General features: G+C 47.3%; 1 protein-coding gene across 1 annotated transcript in view; it reads right to left on the reverse strand.

Moving 5' to 3' along the window:
* The window catches only part of LOC134949074 (transmembrane 9 superfamily member 2-like), a 200,838-nt gene that overhangs the window by 70,986 nt on the left and 111,592 nt on the right, over positions 1–18,260 (reverse strand). Inside the window, exons 10-11 of the mRNA XM_063937428.1 lie at positions 993–1,125; positions 221–340 (exon numbers count right to left, since the gene is read on the reverse strand). Coding sequence (XP_063793498.1) covers positions 221–340; positions 993–1,125 — 253 coding nt within the window. The remainder of the gene's footprint in view (positions 1–220; positions 341–992; positions 1,126–18,260) is intronic.

Consider the following 18,260-nt stretch of genomic DNA (forward strand, 5'->3'; position numbering starts at 1 on the left):
AAACATTTTAAACAGGAAGGGTGACTGATCCCAAGAATTGTTGGGTACACACACCGTAAAGAAGAAAGAAAAAACACAAGGCTTGGGTCAAACATGTTTATAATGTTAAAAGTTTGACAGAAGAAAACAAAAACCACAAGACACACAATAATAGCAGACTAGATGGTTATTTTATTCCAGCAAAAGATATGCTTCTAAATATGTTTCTATGGTAACTTACTCTTATACATCCGAGCAGACACATAACCAGCAGGGGTTCCCAGGAGGACCCACAACACAACGGCACAGGTCATCAATGCTCCCCTGTTGGCAGGGGACAGAAACCCAAGACAAGCCAGGACTAAAAATTTAAATGAAATACATTAAAATTATGTCCTACTTTAAAAAAATATTTAAATAAAGTCAGAAATAATAGATAACCTGCTTCATAGAAGTGAACAGTGTATGGCTATTACAAGTTAACCACATTACATTTCTTGCACCTATGCTCCGGAAACAGCGCTCATATCTGATGTATGAGAGATGAGAACAGAGGAAGAGTGCAATATAAAACACATGCTTGTACCACTTTCCCAGCCTGGAACTGCCATGTGCTTGGGTTCAGCAGCGGGATATAGTTGGGATCCCAGTGTTCGTTATCCCGGCAGTCAGAATGCCAACGCCAGGATACCCACAGCCGAAATCTGGAACGTAAGTATACCGGTAAGTATACCGGGAGCGTTAGGTTTAGGCAGGAGGGAGGGTTCTGATTAGTGTTACCTGCCTCCTGCGCCCCTTTCGGGATGTCAAACAGTGGGGATGCCGGTGTCCGTATTCTGACTGCCGGTATCCCGTAGAATTCAGCGATATGATTATTCTGGGGGTAACTGGAACAATGAGTTACTCAAGGTACTCACTATATCAAAGATTCAGAATTTATAGTGGACTGGCACAAGTGGAATTAGAGGATGCTCAATTACGAATGGAAAAGAAACACACCTAGAAATACTTACATAATGTAATGAACGTCATAATGAAAATTTGTGTTCCTTGCCCCAGAAAAACAGACAGCAACATCCCTTTCTTAGGTGGCCTGAATATATCACCATGTACTAACTTCCAGCCAAACTCCTCCTGAGCATCTTCCTGTAACAACCAAAGAATACAGCATAATATGTGAATAACTGCTGGCATAAAAGGATTTTCCCCTTTGTAGCAACACCCCAAACAGCTAACGCCTATCAGCAACATTTGACAGATGATGACAAGCTGCCTGTGCTGGAACTTTTTATCTGGTGGGCCTGGTATAAGCAATGGACATAAATTGACAGAAGTAGAGGACGCCTATTTTGGGACATCATTTATTCCATACCTCACATCTCATAGCAAACAATCCCTAAAAACAGGTATTTAAGACCTACCGGTAATTCCTTTTCTCATAGTCTGCAGTGGATACTGGGATGACATTAGTACCATGGGGTATAGATCGGGTCCATTGGAGTCTGGCACTTTAAGAAATCATTGTGTGCTGGCTCCTCCCCTCTATGCCCCTCCACCAGACTCAGTCTAGGAAAACTGTGCCCGAGGAGATGGACATACCATGAGAGAAGGAACTACTTACTACTAAAGTGGTGAGGTAACGAACCAACACACACAACAGTAATAAAGGATAGCAGCGCTAACCAGAACAGAGGACAGCAACACTAACAATAACAAAGGATAGCAACGCAAACCAAACATGAAACAGGGACAGCAACAGCAGACCCAAGCAAAAACACTTACAACCAGGTAAGCAGGAACACAAAGCACTAAGGCGGGCGCCCAGTATCCACTACGGACTATGAGAAAAGGAATTACCGGTAGGTATTAAATTCCTATTTTCTCTAACGTCCTAGTGGATACTGGGATGACATTAGTACCATGGGGAAGTCCCAAAGCTCTCAGAACGGGTGGGAGAGTGCAGAGACCCCTGCAAAACCGCCTGACTAAACTAAAGGTGATCTCTGGCCAATGTGTCGAACCTATAGAACTTTACAAACGTGTTCGAACCAGACCAAGTAGCTGCATGGCACAACTAAGGCCAAGCCGCCCAGGAAGAACACACAGACCTTGTGGAGTGGGCCTGGATTGAACTCGGCAGTGGCAACGCTGACGAAGAAAAGGCTTGTTGAATGGTCAATCTGAGTCAACGAGCAATGGACTGCTTAGAAGCAGGACATCCAATTTTGGTAGAGTCATAAAGGACAAACAGCGAGTCAGACTTCAGTGACGAGCTGTACTCGACGTAAAGCCACAAAGCCCTCACGACGTCCAAGGATGTTGGAGCAACCGACGTATCTAACAGTATCGGAACCACTTAATCGGTTGATTAATGTGAAAAGCCAAAACCACTTTCGGCAAAAACTGCGGGCGACTCCTGGTTTCCGCCTTATCCTCGTGAAATATCAAATATAAGCTCTGACAGGATATGGTCCCCAATTCTGACACAAGTCTAGCAGAGGCTAAAGCCAGCAACATGACAATCTTCCAAGTAAGATATTTCAAGTCCACCCTGTGCAAGAGTTCAAACCAGTCCGACTGGAGATAGGTCAACACCACATTGAGATCTCCAGTTGTTTCTGGAAGATGGAGAGAGCCGAAATCTGAACTTTGACGGAGCCTAATCTTAGGCCCATATCCATGCCTGCTTGGAGGAAGAGTAGAAAACCGCCAAGTTGAAACTCCGCATGAGAATATTTCTTCCAAATACGGTGGTAATGTTTTGACGTGACCACCTTATGGGCCTGGACCATAGTGGAAATAACCTTGGCTGGGAGACCTTTTCTGGCTAGAATCTCCCTCTCAACGTCCAAGCAGTCAAACGTAGCCACAGTAAGTCTGGATAGACGAAAGGTCCTTGTTGAAGAAGGTGGTCCTTGAGAAGCGGCAGAGGCCAAGGTTCCTCCAGAGACATGGTCAGGAGGTCTGCATACCAGGCCCGCCGAGGCTAATCCGGGGCAATTAGAATTGCCTAAACGCTTTCCCTTTTGAGTCTTTTTAGAACTCTGGGAATGAGAGGGATTGGAGGAAACCGGTATACGAACTGGTAAGACCACAGCGCCATCAGAGCGTCCACTGCTGCAGCCTGGGGATACCTTGTTCTGGAATAGTAATGGCGAAGCTTCTTGTTCTTGTTGAGACGAGAAGCCATCAGGTCTATCTGCGGACAGCCCCACCGGTGAACCAGTTGTTGAAACACCTGAGGGTGAAGGCCCCATTCCCCCTGATGGAGGTCGTGTCTGCTGAGGAAGTCTGCTTCCCAACTGTCCACACCTGGAATTAATATGGCTGAGATGGCCCTTGCGTTGGCTTCCACCCAGAGGAGTATCCGTTGACACCTCTCGCATTGCGGCCCTGCTGTTTGTTCCTCCCTGTCAGTTTATTTACGCCACCGACATGGCGTTGTCCGACTGCACCTGGATAGCTTGATTTCGGAGAAGAGAGGAGGCTTGCAGAAGAGCATTGTAAATTGCCCTGAGTTCCAGAACATTTATCGGAAGTGCAGATTCCTGACTCAACCACTTCCCCTGGAACTGAGCCCCCTGGGTCACAGCCCCCCAACCTCGGAGGCTGGCATCCGTTGTCAGTAGAATCCAGGATTGGGTACTTAAACTCCAAACCTCCACAAGGTCAGAGACTTGTAGCCACCATAACAGGGAGATCCGTGCTTTTGGCAACAGAATTATATACTGGTGCAGGTGCGACCCTGACCACTTGTCCAGCAGATCCAGCTGGGACAGACGGGCATGAAATCTGCCATACTGGATTGCCTTGTAGGAAGCTACCATCTTGCCCAGTAGGAGATGCAAAGATGAAACGAGATCTTGCGAGGCCTGAGCACCGAGCGGACCATAGCCTGGATAGTCAGGGCCTTGTCCATTGAAAGTAATACCTTCAGAAAAACAGTGTCCAGTATCAATCCCAGGAACTGAATTCTCTGACGGTTCCAGGTGAGATTTTTGGAAATACAGGATCCACCCATGTTCTGTAAAAAGGCGAGTAGCCAAGTCGATGCTGTGTAGCAGACGCTCCCTGAACACCGCCTTTATCAGGAGATCGTCCAAGTAGGGGACTATGTGGACTCCCATCCTGGGCAATTGCAGTATCATCTCTACCATGACCTTTGTGAACACCCTTGGAGCTGTGGAGAGACCAAAGGGCAAGGCCTGAAACTGGAAATGGTGGTCCAGTATAGCAAACCGGAGGTAAGCCTGATGAGGAGGCCATATTGGGATGTGCAGATAAGCATCCTTGATATCCAGGGATACTAGGAACTCACCCTCCTCCTGGCCGCAGACCACCGCACTCAGGGACTCCATCATGAACACATGTAGATACGGGTTCAGAGATTTTAGGTTCAAGATGGGCCGTGCCGAACCGTCCGGTTTCAGTACAACAAATAGACTGGAGCTAAAAACCCCTGTTGTGTAACGGAGGAGGCACTGGTACCACAACCCCCGTTTGTAGCAGTTTTTTAATGGCGTCTTGCAAGGTAACCCTTGCTACGGGTGAACCTGGCGGTCTCGGCTCGCAGGGGGCTCTATGGCTACAAAAATGGTCAGCAGATGCCGATTCCAAGAAAGGTGTTGAGAATCTTCCTTTTACAGGGGATGCCTTGTTTGGGGAAGAACTGATCAAGTGGATTTCTCAGGAGACGGCAGATAAGTCTACCTATCTACCGTCTGCTGCGCCTCCTGCTAGACGTCCCTACCCTGGGCCCTCTCTGCAGTCCTTTTATGTGGCCAGATTCAGAGGAAAAGCCAGAGGTGCCTCAAATGCTGCTAGAGGAAATCGCGGTAAGTCCCGCTGGACCAGGCCTCTGGATCCTCATCCACTAATCCCTCAGCGTGACAGTTGGCCCCAGAAGCAGGGCGACTTTTAGGTAGGTGCTCACCTTCACCACTTCGCCTATGTGTGGGCACAGTCCTACCGGGATCCTTGGATGAGGGACCTCATATCCCAAGGATACGGATTGTAATTTCAAGCACTACCTCCTCTCAGATTCTTCAAGTCAAGCTTACCATAGCTGTAGTACGGCCATTGATGAGACATAATTCTTTAATGGCCTCACTCATAAAATTTGCTGCATCCTGGATACGATGCAGTAGCATCATGATCTCATCCTGAGGCAGGGAGTCAAACCACATTATAATATTCTCAGACCATTTTACCATGGTCCTAGAAATCCAGCCGCAAGCTATAGTAGGCCTTTGAGCTACGCCCACCGCAGTATAAATTGATTTGAGTGTTGTCTCAATTTTGCGGTCAGCGAGTCTTGAGAAAGATAGCCCCAGGTACAGGCAGTACAATTTTACGTGACAGCCTGGACACTGAAGTATCCACGGACAGGGGATTTTCCGATACTTTCTTATCCTCAGGAGGGAAAGGAAAGGAATTTAGTAACCGTTTAGGAGTTTGGAATTTCTTGTCAGGATTGACCCACACCTCTTTAGAAAGGGAGTTTAATTCCTTTGATATAGGAAAGATGGCAGAGGATTTTGGTTTCACATTAAAAAACAATTCCTCTTCTGACTGTCTCCTTGTTGAGGACTTCTCTAATCAGGGCCTCCACACCCGGAGACCGAGAATAGTCATCTTCCACGTCTACCTCTCCCTCATCCAGCTCTGGTAATTCAGAATCAGACTGGAGCACCCATGGGAGCGTGCATTTATAAGAGACCAACAGAAGGGGCTGAGGAGCCTGTCTGTGGTCAGCAGCCTTAAGCAAAAAAACATCTACAGATTGTTTAAGGGTCTGCCTTTCCTGTCTGGCTGTAGCTAACTCTGTATTATTAGTGATCATGCCCACTCAGATTCCTGCATACTACTACCTTGTGAAGGCAGAGAACACTGTACATAGAAGCCCCTGGAGAAGGTGTAAAATTAGTGTTACATGAGGTACACAGTCTTTTTCCCCAGACATTCTTATTGCAGAAAAACAGAGAATTAGCTGAATAAACACAGTGCAGTTACAACACAGAGTGAAACAGCACAGCAACCCCAGACAGTCCGTACAGAGTGAAAAAGTCCCTTATCGGCCGGCACTCAGACGGTATAGTACAACAGGCCCCGATGCCATAGTCCACACAAACAGAGATCCAAAGGGGAACAATGAAAGGCACTCGAGAGGACAAAATACTCAGACAAATACGAGGTCCTGTGGCGTAAGCTCCGAAACGTTGACACAGGACCTCGTATTTGTCTGAGTATTTTGTCCTCTCGAGTGCCTTTCATTGTTCCCCTTTGGATCTCTATGTTTGTGTGGACTATGGCACCGGGGCCTGTTGTACTATACCGTCTGAGTGCCGGCCGATAAGGGACTTTATCTATTGGATCTCTTGCATATATTGTGCTGGGATCTGAGTGGCATGGCACCCCTAGGATCATTACTTTTATGTATTTGAATTGACATCCATTTTTTAGCACTATATGTTGTTCACTTTGTGCACTGGTGTTTTCAGCAACGCCGTTTTGCTGCACTAACAGCATAGAAACAATCACGGTGTGCGTGGTCTATACACTGTGTCTCACTGCCTTTTAACGGTATTGGCATGGAGTCGGCAGGCTCCCTTGGCTCACAGGAGATGACGGGGTGTCAGAACCTTAATATACCCCAAAATGAGACTTTTGGCTTTACCTGTGAACAAGTTGATGAGATCTTGTTTAATGAGAAAGTTCCTAGCCATGATTCTAAGGATACCATTGAGGACATTTACTTTCAATTACTTAAGTTAAAACGCCGTGAGATAGACTACATGCTGCACGCCTCCTCACTATCAGACTATTACAGAGAAAGGAAAGTACCACGCGGTTTCCGATGCAAGAACACGCCTACGATTGGACGAAATAATCCTGATTTTGTTAGAAAGTGGGTCGGTATCCTAAACCGATGCGCATTGGATCTAATGGTCCTTGTCATCGACGAGTCACGACGCGAATTAGAAAGTGCTCGTACGAAGATTAAAACACTGGAGAAAGAGTCTAAAAAACTGCTCAATGATCCGGTAAACCTGAGTTGGATCACCAAATTACAGCATAATTGTGATCAATACCGTAAAGAACTGGTCAAATTTAAAAGGAACAAGAAATCCACAGTCGATAATGACTATGAGCAAAATACCGTGTACCGGTGGTTATCTGGAGGTAATAAGAATGAATGGCGTGGAATTTCACGTAACCAGAACCGGAGACCATGGAACAGGAATCGCCATAATCCTGGCACTCCTGTGAGCAACAGCGATAGTGAATTCTTCGTATCTGACTCCGATGATCCCAGCACCAGCACAAGTGTCCCTTTAGGACAGGCCGCAGCAAGGGCATCGCCTCAGGACGACCTGCCACCAGCAGGGGTAGCCAAAACAAAAGGGGCAAGAAATCTAGACAAAAGGAAGATACGTTGATCTTTAATTTATCCGACCGGGTGCTTACGGATGCTGAAATAAGTGTATTACAAAAGGGCTTGTCTTTTGTGCCAACAAATCTACATGATGATTTCGGGTGGAAGCAAGACCAGCACAAATTGGCACGTAAAACTACGCCTTAAAGAATACTATCAGCATAAAACGAGCGCTCTGGTCACTTCTGGCCTAGATGGCTTTATACAATCTTGTTCTAGATCCTCGTTTGATCCAGTATCTGTTAACCCCTCGATTAAAACCTTTAATAGGTTATTGGATGAATCAGTATCTAAGTTTGTAGCAGCACCAGCTAAGATACAATTCAATCTGTCCAAGGATGAGTCTGCTGCACTTAAGGATTTGACAAAATATGAGGATATTACGATAAGGCCCGCCGACAAAGGTGGAGCCATAGTTGTCCAAAATCTAGACGACTATAAGAAAGAAATTGAGCGTCAGCTGGCTGATACGAATGTGTATGTGCAACTTCCTTATGATCCTACCAAGGACTATCAACATGAGCTGAGTGGTATTCTGGACTCTGCACTGCAGGATGGCCCGATTACATCAGCTTTACATAAGATTCTCATCAAGAAATTTTCCCGGACTCCGGTGTTGTATACGTTGCCCAAGTTGCACAAGGACAGTGTCAATCCCCCTGGGAGGCCGATTATATCTGCTCGAGACTCTCTTTTCCAAAATATTGCGAAATTGTTGGACTTCATCTTACAGCCTTTACTACCCCTTAAGAAAGCCTTTCTCAAGGACACTACTAGCTTTATAAATCTATTACTGGAACTCCAGTCTGTACCGGATGGCACGATCATGTGCGTTCTGGATGTTTGTAGCCTTTACACCTCCATAAAACATGTGGATGGTGTGGAGGCTATGCGTTTATTTCTTGTTGATTTTCTTGATCCGGAAATGTTTAATCATGATTTGTTTTTGCAGTTACTTAAATTAACTTTGTTTAGAAATAATTTTTTGTTTGACAGTAAGTTTTTTTTGCAACAGCGTGGATGTGCGATGGGGTCTCCTGTGGCACCTTCATACGCGAATATATTTATGTTTAACCTTGAAGAACAGATGTTCCTTAATCGTACTGATGTGAGTCGGAACATTCTGCTTTACTCCCGGTACATAGATGATATTTTCATTCTGTGGACCGGGGGTTTGGCAGAATTTGAGAATCTAATGCTGGAAGTCAATGGCATGGACTCATCTATCAAATTTACATATGCTTGCAGTTCTGAGGTTATGCATTTTCTGGATGTAGAGGTTAGAATCAATAGTATAATTGGCACTGACATCTACTTTAAGGATGTTGAGCGGAACACCTTCCTGAAGGCAGATAGTCACCACCCGGTGGCTTTGAAACAGGGTTTGCCTCTCTCCCAAATGATGCGCATTGCGAGAGTAGTAAGTGATCCAATGGTGATCTCTTCCAGGTTAGATGACCTTATTGTTAAGTTTATTGCACGAGGGTATGACTCTAAACTATTGCGCATGCAGAAGGATAAGGTATTGAGCATGCCCCGATCTCAGCAATTACAACCCACGATGCGACAGAGAGAGAACACTATCCCCTGGGTCAGTACCTGTACAGTAGCAAGTCCTATTATTAAACGGGCTACACAAGCTCTTTGGCCTATTATTAAGACAGATAGGGATCTTGCATGTTTTAGTAACATTAGACCTATGGCTGCTTTCAAACGAGGTCGGAGCCTCAAGGATAGGCTTGTTAAATCTGACATTTCGGGTATGGGTAAAACTATTGGACCCAATATTTATGTTAAACCCCCTGGGTGTTACAGTTGCAGTAATTGCACTACGTGCAAATACATGATCCCCTGTAAGAGATTTCGACATCCCCACATAGACAAATTCTATGACATTCGTCATGTTTTGACATGTAGATCTAATTTTGTGGTTTATGTGATTTGTTGCCCTTGTGGCCTATATTATGTTGGTCAGACAACTAGGCCTTTTAGAGACAGGATGGCGTTACATCGCTCTGCCATCCATTTGTCCGGAAAAAATCTGGATCAACCTGTGGCACGCCATTTTAAGGAAAAGGGACATTCATTATCCTCATTGCGACATTTCATGATCGATCATGTTCCATTGTCCCTGAGGGGGGGTGACCGTCAGAAGTTGCTATTATTGGCGGAGTCTAGATGGATCTTCCGGCTCAAGACTATGGCCCCCGATGGTCTTAATGATAAGATCAACTGGAATAGTTTGATGTGAGTTAAATCTGTCTTAGTATTACTGTCAGGATGTTCTCCTTTTTCCCTTAAATTAAGCGCTACTAATAGACCTCCTGCTCTGGGTTCCTTAAAGTAATGCAGTGATGTATTCTAATAATGTACGTTCTGTTTCTATTATAACACGCTGTTTTATCTATTTTCAGCGTTGCTTTACGTATACATATGTATTTATCTGTATATGTTTTTAACATGGTATTTAGGTTATGTTTTACTGTATTCCAGATCTCCTGTTCCGCCTGCACAGCACCAGGGATGACGCTTTCAGCTTGCGCCTTCTCTGTGGAACGCAAGCCACTTGGTTGCGGTGACGACCGTGGTCAGCAGTGAGCAGGAAGTGCGTCTCACAGGGTGACTTCCGGCTGGGCGGCTCGCGGCGGGACGGTGAGACCGGGATCCTCTGCTATTTATGGTGGGTGAGTTTTCTGTCTTATTGTATGTCTTGATAAAGGGGCGTAAGCTCCGAAACGTAGACACAGGACCTCGTATTTGTCTGAGTATTTTGTCCTCTCGAGTGCCTTTCATTGTTCCTATATACATTATATATATATATATATATATATATATATATATATATATATATATATATATATATATATATATATATATATATATATAATAAGAATTTACTCACCGGTAATTCTATTTCTCGTAGTCCGTAGTGGATGCTGGGAACTCCGTAAGGACCATGGGGAATAGCGGGCTCCGAAGGAGGCTGGGCACTCTAGAAAGATCTTAGACTACCTGGTGTGCACTGGCTCCTCCCACTATGACCCTCCTCCAAGCCTCAGTTAGGATACTGTGCCCGGACGAGCGTACACAATAAGGAAGGATTTTGAATCCCGGGTAAGACTCATACCAGCCACGCCAATCACACCGTACAACTCGTGATATGAAACCCAGTTAACAGTATGAAACAACAGAGCCTCTCAACAGATGGCTCAACAATAACCCGATTTAGTTAACAGTAACTATGTACAAGTATTGCAGATAAACCGCACTTGGGATGGGCGCCCAGCATCCACTACGGACTACGAGAAATAGAATTACCGGTGAGTAAATTCTTATTTTCTCTGATGTCCTAGTGGATGCTGGGAACTCCGTAAGGACCATGGGGATTATACCAAAGCTCCCAAACGGGCGGGAGAGTGCGGATGACTCTGCAACACCGAATGAGAGAACTCCAGGTCCTCCTCAGCCAGGGTATCAAATTTATAGAATTTTGCAAATGTGTTTGCCCCTGACCAAGTAGCAGCTCGGCAAAGTTGTAAAGCCGAGACCCCTCGGGCAGCCGCCCAAGATGAGCCCACCTTCCTTGTGGAATGGGCATTGACAGATTTTGGCTGTGGCAGGCCTGCCACAGAATGTGCAAGCTGAATTGTATTACAAATCCAACGAGCAATAGTCTGCTTAGAAGCAGGAGCACCCAGCTTGTTGAGTGCATATAGGATAAACAGCGAGTCAGATTTTCTGACTCTAGCCGTTCTGGAAACATATATTTTCAGTGCCCTGACAACGTCTAGCAACTTGGAGTCCTCCAAGTCCCTAGTAGCCGCAGGCACCACAATAGGCTGGTTCAGGTGAAACGCTGACACCACCTTTGGGAGAAACTGGGGACGAGTCCTCAATTCTGCCCTATCCATATGGAAAATCAGATAAGGGCTTTTACAGGACAAAGCCACCAATTCTGATACTCGCCTGGCAGAAGCCAAGGCCAATAACATAACCACCTTCCACGTGAGATATTTCAGATCCACGGTTTTTAGTGGTTCAAACCAATGTGATTTTAAGAAACTCAACACCACGTTGAGATCCCAAGGTGCCACAGGGGGCACAAACGGGGGCTGAATATGCAGCACTCCTTTAACAAATGTCTGAACTTCAGGTACTGAAGCTAGTTCTTTTTGAAAGAAAATCGACAGAGCCGAGATCTGTACCTTAATGGAGCCCAGTTTTAGGCCCATATTTACTCCTGCTTGCAGGAAATGCAGAAATCGACCTAGTTGAAATTCCTCCGTTGGGGCCTTTTCGGCCTCACACCATGCAACATACTTCCGCCATATGCGGTGATAATGAGTTGCTGTGACCTCTTTCTTGGCTTTAATAAGCGTAGGAATGACTTCCTCCGGAATGCCCTTTTCCTTCAGGATCCGGCGTTCAACCGCCATGCCGTCAAACGCAGCCGCGGTAAGTCTTGGAACAGACAGGGCCCCTGCTGTAGCAGGTCTTGTCTGAGCGGCAGAGACCACGGGTCCTCTGAGATCATCTCTTGAAGTTCCGGGTACCACGCTCTTCTTGGCCAATCCGGAACCACGAGAATTGTGTTTACTCCTCGCTTTCTTATTATTCTCAATACCTTTGGTATGAGAGGTAGAGGAGGGAACACATAAACTGACCGGTACACCCACGGTGTCACTAGAGCGTCCACAGCTATCGCCTGAGGGTCTCTTGACCTGGCGCAATACCTCTCTAGTTTTTTGTTTAGGCGGGACGCCATCATGTCCACCTGTGGACGACCCCATTGATTTACAATCATTTGGAAGACTTCTGGATGAAGTCCCCACTCTCCCAGGTGGAGGTCGTGCCTGCTGAGAAAGTCTGCTTCCCAGTTGTCCACTCCCGGGATGAACACTGCTGACAGTGCTAGTACATGATTCTCCGCCCATCGGAGAATTCTTGTGGCTTCTGCCATTGCCATCCTGCTTCTTGTGCCGCCCTGTCGATTCACATGGGCGACTGCCGTGATGTTGTCTGACTGGATCAGCACCGGCTGGTGTAGGAGCAGGGATTTTGCTTGACTTAAGGCATTGTAAATGGCCCTTAGTTCCAGAATATTTATGTGAAGGGCAGTCTCCTGACTTGACCATAGTCCTTGGAAGTTTCTTCCCTTTGTGACTGCCCCCCAGCCTCGTAGGCTGGCATCCGTGGTCACCAGGACCCAGTCCTGTATGCCGAATCTGCGGCCCTCCAGAAGATGAGCACTCTGCAGCCACCACAGAAGAGACACCCTGGTTCTTGGGGACAGGGTTATCAAGCGATGCATCTGAAGATGCGATCCGGACCACTTGTCCAACAGGTCCCACTGAAAAATTCTGGCATGGAACCTGCCGAATGGAATTGCTTCGTAAGAAGCTACCATCTTTCCCAGGACCCGCGTGCAGTGATGCACCGATACCTGTTTTGGTTTTAGGAGGTCTCTGACTAGAGAAGACAACTCCCTGGCTTTCTCCTCCGGGAGAAACACTTTTTTCTGGACTGTGTCCAGAATCATTCCCAGGAACATTAGACGTGTTGTGGGGACCAGCTGTGACTTTGGGATATTCAGAATCCAGCCGTGCTGGCGCAGCACTTCCTGAGATAGTGCTACTCCCACTAACAACTGTTCCTTGGATCGTGCCTTTATTAGGAGATCGTCCAAGTATGGGATAATTAAAACTCCCTTTTTTCGAAGGGGTATCATCATTTCCGCCATAACCTTGGTAAATACCCTCGGTGCCGTGGAGAGTCCAAACGGCAGCGTCTGGAATTGGTAATGGCAATCCTGTACCACAAATCTGAGGTACTCCTGGTGAGGATGGTAAATGGGGACATGCAGGTAAGCATCCTTGATGTCCAGGGATACCATGTAATCCCCCTCGTCCAGGCTTGCAATAACCGCCCTGAGCGATTCCATCTTGAACTTGAATTTTTTTATGTATGTGAATCGCTGCTAGCACCGCCTCCCTGTCTGAGGGAGCAATCGGCAAGGCAGATTTTAGGAACCGGTGGGGTGGAGCCGCCTCGAATTCCAGCTTGTATCCCTGAGATACTATTTGAAGGATCCAGGGATCCACCTGTGAGCGAGCCCACTGATCGCTGAAATTCATGAGGCGGGCCCCCACCGTACCTGGCTCCGCCTGTGGAGCCCCAACGTCATGCGGCGGACTTGGAAGAGGAAGCGGGGGAGGACTTTTGTTCCTGGGAACCTGCTGTTTGCTGCAGCCTTTTTCCCCTACCTCTGCCTCTAGACAGAAAAGACCCTCCTTTTCCCCGCTTGTTTTTCTGGGTCCGAAAGGACTGAACCTGATAAAATGGCGCCTTCTTAGGCTGTGAGGGGACATGGGGTAAAAATGCTGACTTCCCAGACGTTGCTGTGGAAACTAGGTCGGAGAGACCATCCCCAAATAATTCCTCCCCTTTATAAGGCAAAACTTCCATGTGCCTTTTGGAATCTGCATCTCCAGTCCACTGGCGAGTCCATAAGCATCTCCTAGCAGAGATGGATAATGCACTTACTTTAGATGCCAGCCGGCAGATTTCCCTCTGTGCATCTCTCATGTATAAGACTGAGTCTTTGATATGGTCAATTGTTAGCAGAATCGTGTCTCTGTCTAATGTGTCAATATTTTCTGACAGTTTATCTGACCACGCAGCGGCAGCACTGCACATCCATGCTGATGCAATAGCTGGTCTAAGTATAATGCCTGAGTGTGTATATACAGACTTCAGGATCGCCTCCTGCTTTCTATCAGCAGGTTCCTTAAGGGCGGCCGTATCCTGGGACGGTAGTGCCACCTTTTTAGACAAACGTGTGAGCGCTTTATCCACCCTAGGGGGTGTTTCCCAACGTAACCTATCCTCTGGCGGGAAAGGGAACGCCATTAGTATCTTCTTAGGAATTACCAATTTCTTATCAGGGGAAGCCCACGCTTCTTCACACACTTCATTTAATTCATCTGACGGGGGAAAAACTACAGGTAGTTTTTTCTCCCCAAACATAATACCCTTTTTTGTGGTACCTGGATGTAAATCAGAAATATTTAACACCTCTTTCATTGCCTCAATCATGCAGTGAATGGCCTTAACGGGCATTAAATTTGACTCATCGTCGTCGACACTGGTGTCAGTATCCGTGTCGACATCTACTTGTGCCATCTGAGATAGCGGGCGTTTCAGAGCCCCTGATGACTTTTGAGACACCTGGACAGGCACGAGCTGAAGACTCGGCTGTCCCACAGTCGGCATGTCGTCAAATTTTTTATGTAAGGAGTCTATACGTGCACTCATTTCCTGCCATAAACTCATCCACTCAGGTGTCTGCCCCCCAGGGGGTGACATCCCTGCTAAAGGCATCTGCTCCCCCTCCACATCATTATCCTCCTCAAACATGTCGACACAGCCGTACCGACACACTCCACACACACAGGGAATGCTCAAACAGAGGACAGGACCCACAAAAAGCCCTTTGGGGGGACAGAGTAAGAGTATGCCAGCACACACCAGAGCGCTATATATATATATATATATATACAGGGACTAACTGAGTTATGTCCCTAATAGCTGCTTTTCAATAAAATATATATATACTGCCAAATTTAATGCCCCCCCTCTCTTTTCCCTCTTACTGGTACTGTAGATTGCAGGGAAGAGCCAGGGAGCTTCCTTCCAGCGAAGCTGTGAGGGAAAAATGGCGCCAGTGTGCTGAGGAGATAGGCTCCGCCCCTTTTTCGCGGCCTATTCTCCCGCTTTTTATGGAATTCTGGCAGGGGTATTTACCTCATATATAGCCCCTGGGGCTATATATTGAGGTATTTTAGCCAGCCAAGGTGTTTTTATTGCTGCCTCAGGGCGCCCCCCCCAGCGCCCTGCACCCTCAGTGACCGGAGTGTGAAGTGTGTGAGAGGAGCAATGGCGCACAGCTGCAGTGCTGTGCGCTACCTTGGTGAAGACAGAGTCTTCATGCCGCCGATTTTCCGGACCATCTTCTTGCTTCTGGCTCTGTAAGGGGGACGGCGGCGCGGCTCCGGGACCGAACATCAAGGCTGGGCCTGCGGTCGATCCCTCTGGAGCTAATGGTGTCCAGTAGCCTAAGAAGCCCAATCCGGCTGCAAGCAGGCCAGTTCGCTTCTTCTCCCCTTAGTCCCTCGCTGCAGTGAGCCTGTTGCCAGCAGGTCTCACTGAAAATAAAAAAATCTAAGACTATTACTTTCTAAGAGCTCAGGAGAGCCCCTAGTGTGCATCCAACCTCGGCCGGGCACGAAATCTAACTGAGGCTTGGAGGAGGGTCATAGTGGGAGGAGCCAGTGCACACCAGGTAGTCTAAGATCTTTCTAGAGTGCCCAGCCTCCTTCGGAGCCCGCTATTCCCCATGGTCCTTACGGAGTTCCCAGCATCCACTAGGACGTCAGAGAAATAAGATTTTAAACCTACCGGTAAATCTTTTTCTCCTAGTCCGTAGAGGATGCTGGGGACTCCGTAAGGACCATGGGGTATAGACGGGCTCCGCAGGAGACATGGGCACTATAAAGAACTTTTAGTATGGGTGTGCACTGGCTCCTCCCTCTATGCCCCTCCTCCAGACCTCAGTTAGAGAACTGTGCCCAGAGGAGATGGACAATTCGAGGAAAGGATTTCGTTATTCTAAGGGCAAGATTCATACCAGCCCACACCAAGCATTACATATAACCTGGAAACATGCAACCAGTTAACAGTATGAACAAAAAATAGCATCAGTCAAAGACCGATTCCCACTGTAACATAACCCTTATGTAAGCAACAACTATATACAAGTCTTGCAGAGTGAGTCCGCACTGGGACGGGCGCCCAGCATCCTCTATGGACCAGGAGAAAAAGATTTACCGGTAGGTTTAAAATCTTATTTTCGCTTACGTCCTAGAGGATGCTGGGGACTCCGTAAGGACCATGGGGTTTATACCAAAGCTCCAAACCGGGCGGGAGAGTGCGGACGACTCTGTAGCACCGACTGAGCAAATGCAAGGTCCTCATCAGCCAGGGTATCAAACTTGTAGAATTTCGCAAAAGTGTTTGAACCCGACCAAGTAGCTGCTCGGCATAACTACAAAGCCGAGACGCCTCGGGAAGCCGCCCAAGAAGATCCCACCTTCCTAGTGGAATGGGCCTTTACCGAATTTGGTAACGGTAATCCAGCTGTAGAATAAGCCTGCTGAATTGTGGTACAGATCCAGCGAGCAATAGTCTGCTTCGATGCAGGCGCGCCAATCTTGTTGGCTGCATACAGGACAAACAGAGTCTCTGTTTTCCTAACCCTAGCCGTCCTGGCTACATAAATCTTTAAAGCCCTGACTGCATCCTGGGACTTGGAGTCCCCCAAGTCACTCGTAGCTACAGGCACCATGATAGGTTGGTTCATATGAAATGAAGACACCACCTTAAGAAAAAATTGAGGACGAGTCCTCAATTCTGCTCTATCCACATGAAAAATCAAGTAGGGGCTCTTGTGAGACAAGGCCGCCAATTCTGACACCCGCATTGCCGAAGCCAAGGCTAATAACATGACCACCTTCCAGGTGAGAAACTTCAATTCAACCGTTTGAAGGGGTTCAAACCAGTGTGATTTAAGGAACTGTAACACCACGTTCAGGTCCCATGGTGCCACTGGGGGCACAAAAGGAGGTTGGATGTGCAGCACTCCCTTCACAAAAGTTTGGACTTCTGGGAGAGAAGCCAATTCCTTCTGAAAGAATATAGATAGGCTCCATTAAGGTACAGATTTCGGCCCTAACTTCAGGCCCATATCCACTCCTGTCTGCAGGAAGTGGAGAAAACGGCCCAGATAGAAATCTTCCGTTGAAGCATTCTTGGTTTCACACCAAGAGACATACTTCCTCCAGATACGGTGATAATGTTTCGCCGTCACCTCTTTCCTAGCCTTTATTAGAGTAGGTATGACCTCCTCCGGAATACCCTTCCCAGCTAGGATCCGGCGTTCAACAGTCATGCCGTCAAACGTAACCGTGGTAAGTCTTGGAACACGCAGGGCCCCTGCTGCAACAGGTCCTCCCTGAGAGGAAGAGGCCAAGGATCTTCTGTGAGCATTTCCTGAAGATCTGAGTACCAGGCCCTTTGAGGCCAATCTGGAACAATGAGTATTGTCTGTACTCTTTTTCGTCTTATGATCCTCAAAATTTTTGCGAAGAGAGGAAGAGGAGGAAACACATAGACCGACTGAAACACCCATGGTGTTACCAGGGCGTCTACTGCTATTGCCTGAGGGTCCCGGGACCTGGCACAATACCTCCGAAGCTTCTTGTTGAGGCGTGACACCATCATGTCTATTTGAGGAATTCCCCAGAGACCCGCTATCTCTGCAAAGACTTCTTGATGAAGTCCCCACTCTCCTGGATGGAGATCGTGCCTGCTGAGGAAGTCCGCTTCCCAATTGTCCACTCCCGGACAGCTGACAGAGCGCATACGTGATTTTCCGCCCACCGAAGAATCCTGGTGGCTTCCGCCATCGCGACTCTGCTCCTTGTCCCACCCTGGCGGTTCACATGAGCCACGGCTGTGACATTGTCTGATTGAATCAGAACCGGTAGGTTGCGAAGAAGACTCTCCGCTTGTCGAAGGCCATTGTATATGGCCCTTAATTTCAGCACGTTGATGTGCAGACAAGACTCCTGGCTTGACCATAGTCCCTGAAAATTTCTTCCTTGGGTGACTGCTCCCCATCCTCGGAGGCTCGCGTCCGTGGTTACCAGAACCCAGTCCTGAATACCGAACCTGCGACCCTCTAGAAGGTGAGCACTTTGCAGCCACCATAGGAGAGACACCCTGGCCC

The sequence above is a fragment of the Pseudophryne corroboree genome, chromosome 8 (genome assembly GCF_028390025.1).
Source record: "Pseudophryne corroboree isolate aPseCor3 chromosome 8, aPseCor3.hap2, whole genome shotgun sequence".
NCBI lineage: Eukaryota > Metazoa > Chordata > Amphibia > Anura > Myobatrachidae > Pseudophryne > Pseudophryne corroboree.